We start from the raw sequence: 6,841 nt of genomic DNA on the forward strand, positions 1-6,841 counted from the left end.
GTTACAAAAACTTGAATCGATTGGTATAACGGGTACTCTTCTTAACTGGTATGGATCTTATCTCCACGATCGCAAATCAACTGTGGTTATTAATGGCTACGCATCTAACCCCTTCATATCTCACTCTGGAGTACCTCAGGGATCCCACCTGGGACCCTTACTGTTTAACATCTTTATTAATAACATTTGTTCATGTTTCAAACATACTAAATGCTATTTATTCGCTGACGATCTCAAGTTGTTTAGACCTGTATCCACTGTTTCAGGTGCCATACTTCTGCAGAGAGATTTAAATAGTTTGGCCTCTTGGTGTCACATAAACGATATGAGCTTAAACACTGAAAAATGTTTCGTTATACGGTTCAGTAGGAAAAAAACCACTTTCGTTAGATCGTACACCATCAACGGACATTTGCTTACAGAGGTGGACAATGTGGGTGATTTAGGCATCATTTTAGACTCTAAACTGCGATTTCATCATTTTAAAAAGCCTAAGACTAAAATTACTTTATACACTGCTTTAGTTCGCAGTATTTTAGAATACGGTAGCATTGTATGGAATCCTCAATACGATATTTACAAGAATAGACTTGAAAGTGTACAAAAAAGGTTCTTATGGCATTTATCTTATAGTCAAAATTTAGCTAAAAAGCTGCCAAGGTACGAAGATAGACTGTCACATTTTAACTCACTTTCTCTTTACGATCGTAGACGCGTCCTCGATAACATTTTCCTATATAAGTTATTGAACGGAACTATCGACTGTAGTTACCTCTTTTCTAAAATAATGATTCGTGCTCCTAAAAAGACCACTAGACCATCTGTGTGTACTCCCTTCGTTGAAAAACTTACTCACTCCCGTCAGGGGCGCTACTCTCCAATTAACAGGCAATCATCGATTTTAATAATATCAACAAAATGCTCAATAATATGATGAACAATAAAAAAGTGTCAAACGAAGCTCTTAAAATTAATATTTTTAATGACAATTTGAATCAGTTTCGTAAAAAAATATTTTTTTTTTCCTCAATAATAATGTATAAAATAATGTATAAATTTTTGTTTTTAACATCTTTTTCTTTATGTATTAATGTACCTCTTAATTTTGTTTGCTTTTAATCAAATAATTAATATTCAAAAAATGAAAATGTTAAATAATGTTGTAAAATATTTATATTTTACTCATTTTATACCAATTAAATGACACTGAATTGCTGAGCTTAATCGAAATATTGGTTAAATGTAAACCGACTAATATTTTTATATTTAAAGCATATTTAAAGGAAAAAGCCATCATAATACTTTAGCTAAGCATTACACGTTCTGATAATGAAATATATTATTTCTAAAATCCAATGAAATCGTTGTATGTGTGTATTTTATTACATATATAATTATATTGTATTATTTAATTTACACAGATTTAAATTTATATCAGAAATTATTTTTTCTTCGAACTGAGCTGTTCAGCCTCCTCCATCGTGTTCGGCAGTTTAGTACCGAGAGTTTCCGGTGTGGTGAAGATCAATAAGCCGGAAAGTAGCGCAAATGACCCAAAGATTACGGATGGGAGACTTTCCCAAATTTCCAGGGCCTGTAATAAATTTTTATTATATTAATATTTTAAGTTACACTCAGCAGATATTCTACCGCAGAACAGCAGTACTTGATACGGTTGTGTTCTGTTTAAAGGGTGAGTGAGCAAGTGTAATTACAGGCACAAGGGACATAATATCTTAGTTCCCAAGGTTGGTGGCGCATTAGCGGTGTAAGCGATGGTTAACATTTCTTACAATGTCTATGGGCATTGGTGACCACTTACCATCAGGTGCTACCATTTATGTACCATCATCTGCTCGTCCGCCTACCTATACTATAATTAAAATATTTTTTTTAATTGTTGAATTATGTTAAGTGGCAAAATAATTAGACCTGGTGGTAAAAATGGTAAAGTTGACAATAATATAATTATATAATACATATATCTTGCCTCTACGATAACACTAGCCGCTAAGACCAAAAATAAATGATTATTGCTTATCGTGTTAAATACCTGCTTCTAAATGTACCACTACTGGATAAAATATTCTTTTGTTAAGTTATTTAAAGCTAATTCCACCAAACAGATGCACTTTATGATGATACATTACACATGTTTCAGATTTTTTCAAGTGAACTCATATTTCTAAAACATTTATCATTTTTTATGTAAACTTATTAAGAAAGTATATTTATCTAGATACATAAACTTCGAGCTTTAACTTACAAGTGCGGGAGTAAGCGGTGCAGTGATGGAACCTAGTCGGCCCACCATTGATGCGAAGGCGAATAGGCTGTGTCGGTATTTGGTGGGGAACAGCTCAGCAGTGTAGACATACACAGACGTCATTACCACCGCTATTGAATACTTGCCGATTAAGTAAAACGTTAAAGACAAGCCGCCGTAACCTGAAATTGAAGACTCTCTCATATAAAAACAATATTATTTTTTTTAAATATAACAATAAAATAACAATAATAGATATGTATTATTAAGATAATATTCAGTCTTACCCTCGGGGATAAATGCAAATGCAAACTGGCAAGCTGCGCACAACCAATAACCACCGATAAGAACCGGCTTCCTCCCGATTCGGTCCAATAGTAATATAGCTGTCCAGTAACCAGGAATTTCAACAGCAGCAACGTACACGTAGTTCAGGTATCTGTTTCCCGATAAGTTGACGGCGTTGATGGACATTCCATAGTACACTAACGTATTCGTTATCCACCAGATAGGCGCCACGCAACATCTCGATAGAATAATTTTAGATCTAAGCACTAGGACCACCAACCAAGGCTCTTTCGGTTTTTCGATTAACTTTTCAGCCTCAGCCGTTGCTCGAAGGGCCTGTAATGATTTCTCGGACAATTCTTTGTTATTCATTCTCGCCACCTTCTTCAGGATTTTCTCTGACTCTTCGTAACGACCTTTACTCATTAACCAGCGTACTGATTCGGATAGGATCCAGAAGTAAGACACTACTAATAGCTGTGGTGCGTAAAGAACTTGAGTCAGTGTACGCCAAGGTTGAACTCCCCACGCTATGAATCCAAGAATAACTTGCCCCAAAGCGAACATCGTCGACATAGTAGCACCCACTATTACTCGATATTTCGGGCCTACCAACTCCGTAACTAGAAAACAATTATTTATTAATTAACATAACATAATTTGAATAAATAAATATTTTATAAGATAAAAAAAGCCAGTAATCACCTAAAATGTAACAAGACGAGTACGCTCCAGCGCCAATGGTAGACTCAACGACTTCAAGAGCGAGAAACCACTCGTAAGAGTTGACGAAGGACCGAACAACCCCAAGCCAGGCAGTGTTGAAGGCGTTGATGGTCAGCGCGACGCGGCGGCCCCACCTGTCAGAGATGTATCCGGTGATCGGTAACACCAGCAATGTGCCGATGGTGCGGATAGAGCCTATTTGAGATCGCCTCCATTCATCACATGCCATTTTGAACTGGAATTGCAGTTTTTTCCGTTAAATAAATAAGTATTATTAAACGAACATTTTTTTTATGAACAATATTTTTACATACAATATATTCGTCAATAAATAATTAAAGTTTATTCATACAGCTTCTACAGTGAATAATTTGCTTTATTCAATGTAATTTTTACTGGAATTCACGTATGACCTTATACGACATGTACTTATAGACTAAGCGCTGAACTTTATCTCAAAAACAGTTAATCAGGTTTTTACCTGATACCTGAACGGTAAAGAACTAAATATTTTCTTGTAATAACAAATGACTGCACCCTTCACACGAAACTTATAATCAGTTAACTGCACAAAGGTTGCCGGGAAGAGAACGCAGCTTTAGCAATAAGGTTGCCTCTTGCATTTACTACATCTTTGTTTTGTCTCTTTTTTTGTATTTGACGAGCCGGTTGGCGTGGTTGCCTTTTCACGCCGAAGGTTGTGGGTTCGATTCCCTCCAAGGACAGACATTTGTGTGCATGAGCATGTCTGTTTGTCCTGAGTCTGGGTATAGTTTTCTATAAAAGTATGTATTTACAAAAGAAAAGTAGTATATGTAGTATATCAGTTGTCTGGTTTCCATAGCACAAGCTTCGTACAAGCTTAATTTGGGACCAGATGGCCGTGTGAGGAAAATGTACCCGGATATTATTATTATTATGACATATTTACGAATACTTTAAAAGAATAACTGATGCTTACATCATAGACAACACTGAGTGTGTTCTCATACACGTGGTCCTCGCACGGCACGACGCTGGTCCTATCGAACCAGTCGGCCGGACACACGCCGGTCGCGTTGCTCGGTTGGGGGTTGTCGTCATACCTCTCACAATTTTCGAAGCTACTGGTACTGGTGCCCGGTATCGCATTTAAAACCCAACTTGGGGCATATTCTATATTTTCGCCATCACATTGTGGGATTAAACATCTGAAAAAGCGTGAGGAATATTTGTTTTAGCGGTAAGAATGGACGGTACTCACGACCTTAATTGTAAACTTCACCTAAATATGTCAGGCCATGATATTTGCTAGGATATTTTATAGCTTATATTATTATAAATCCTCACTAATATTTGAATTGTGATAGTGAATTTTTTATATGTTTGTTCGTTACGTTTTCACGTCTTAACAACTCAACCGATCATCCTGACATTTGCATACACGTTGTCCCCAAGAGAAAGACGTAGGGTAGCTAACACTTGGCCTCTGAAACTAGTGTTATATATTATATTATATATTCATAAATAAATAAATAAAAGAGGACACGTACTTTAAGTGGAACTAGAGCGCAGTGAGATATTTATTGAGGAAAAAAACAAACTATATTTATCAATGGTAATAATTATATTACGAGTATTTACTTTGAGTAAAATGAATGAGGCCTAGTGGTAAGAACGCGTGAATCTTAACCGCTGATCGTGGGTTCAAACCCGGGCAAGCACCACTGAATTTTCATGTGCTTAATTTGTGTTTATAATTCATCTCGTGCTTAACGGTGAAGCAAAACATCGTGAGGAAACCCGCATGTGTCTAATTTCATTGAAATTCTGCCACATGTGTATTCTACCAACCCGCATTGGAGCAGCGTGGTGGAATAAGCTCCAAACCTTCTCCTCAAAAGGGAGAGGAGGCCTTAGCCCAGCAGTGGGACATTAACAGGCTGTTACTATAAATGAAATCAACATATTCATCCATAATCAATCACCCGATATCAGCTAAATGGTTTTATTGTAATTACACAAACATAATTACGACACCAATAAGATTAACCATAATCTTAGTATGATCTTTATAACACCGTCATAGGGCGCTAAAAAATTAATGATTTTATTCTATTTTCGTATAATTTTAAGCCTCGATTGCCATATCATGGCAGAGCTACTTAGGATTTCTCATCAATTCGAAAACTTGGCAACAAACATCCTTCCTATATAATATAAAAACAAGCAAATGAATTGATAACCAATCACTTGTATAACTCTAATGCTTTAAACATATTAATATTAATGAAATTTGTTTTAGAAAATAAGATGTACCAATAATTTAAAAGTATAACACTACCTTGTCGGTATTCTAGCCGTCGTAAAGATGTATTCGCCGGCAGCGAAAGCAGAAAATATAACCGGCAGCGCGGCCAAGAGCACTGTGACGATCTGATAGCGACCGAACTGTCCCACCTCGTCCCTTAAGATATTATCTAAATCAATGCCATTCGATTCATTGTTCCCCACTTCAACTTTTTCTTCGCTTGACATTTTATCGATTCCCGATTACAATACAATATGTTGTAGTAGTATTCACTAGATAGTATCGCTTACTTCGAGAGTATCTTTAACTCTTCGCCATTTGTCCCAAGAGATACTCAACGAATAACAAATTTGTTCTCACCTCGCGATCCTTCAATTTTTCGATAAGCAAGATTAATACACTTACGATGGTCAATTTAAATATTGCGAACAAGATATTATAAGATATATCCGATAACTTGACAATTATAATTCAGTAATTATCTTATCGAGTTTGTTGTAATCTCAATTCTGATACTTTACTTTTCTGTCATCAAAATACCTTGAGTTCGTTATTATTTATCACGTTCTAGGTCAAATTATATCGAATTTAAGGTAATTGCTATTAGTACAGTAATATATTATATTTATTTATTCCTTATTGCCCAAAATATATAAATCTTATTAACATACCACGTAATTTAATTGTTAGAAAAGCTTAACTATTTATTTCCTTGCCGGCCCTTCTCAATAAAAATCAAACCGAACGTTTTAATATAATCTTCTTAAATAACGACTCAAGCTACTTGTATACCTTGAATAATGTATATTTTGATTTTATATTACAAAATAAATAACACGTACGATATAAACCTCTTGATCGTCTAGGTGATGTATATTAAAATATCAAGAAAAACATAATCGGACATAGTATTTTGGCATATATTTTAATTTTATTACATATATTTTAAATATTATATTAGGGAGATAGACGAACTTACGGGAAATCTGATAAGCTTATGATGATGATTAGAGGCAAGCAGTTGGACAGTGTCAACTTCAAGCATGGAGAACAGCAGTTTCGCACGGAATACACATCCAAAAGCTCTGCGGCCCAGCTAGCCTATTCAACAATCCACCACCCACCATATACAATATGAATTAATTACTTTAAGCCAATGGAAACCTCAAACGAAAAGAGTCGAGTACGTTGAAGTAAAACAAACACACAAACAATTTTATATTTTACATTCAGCAAATTATTCCTAAAAAATACATTTAATAAATACAGTT

At 35.3% G+C, this 6,841-nt stretch overlaps 1 protein-coding gene across 1 annotated transcript; it reads right to left on the minus strand.

Moving 5' to 3' along the window:
- Positions 1-1,358: 1,358 nt before the first annotated feature.
- On the minus strand, positions 1,359-6,837 carry LOC126772466 (organic cation transporter protein-like). The gene is made up of 7 exons (XM_050492840.1): positions 6,550-6,837; positions 5,604-5,939; positions 4,242-4,470; positions 3,260-3,515; positions 2,554-3,177; positions 2,267-2,448; positions 1,359-1,594 (listed from the first exon to the last, which is right to left on the minus strand). Exons 2-7 carry the CDS (start codon positions 5,795-5,797, stop codon positions 1,442-1,444), a joined length of 1,638 nt encoding a protein of 545 aa, XP_050348797.1. The 5' UTR covers positions 5,798-5,939; positions 6,550-6,837; the 3' UTR covers positions 1,359-1,441.
- Positions 6,838-6,841: the final 4 nt, after the last annotated feature.

This window comes from Nymphalis io, chromosome 12 (genome assembly GCF_905147045.1).
Source record: "Nymphalis io chromosome 12, ilAglIoxx1.1, whole genome shotgun sequence".
NCBI lineage: Eukaryota > Metazoa > Arthropoda > Insecta > Lepidoptera > Nymphalidae > Nymphalis > Nymphalis io.

Bases quoted from the DNA above. Each gene is read 5' to 3' on its own strand.
- LOC126772466 (XM_050492840.1), bottom strand. From the start codon at position 5,797: ATGTCAAGCGAAGAAAAAGTTGAAGTGGGGAACAATGAATCGAATGGC. The intron at 4,471-5,603 runs GTAGTGTTATAC...ACGCTTTTTCAG, and splicing joins ACGGCTAGAATACCGACAAG to ATGTTTAATCCCACAATGTG. The intron at 2,449-2,553 runs GTAAGACTGAAT...CTTCAATTTCAG, and splicing joins ATTTGCATTTATCCCCGAGG to GTTACGGCGGCTTGTCTTTA.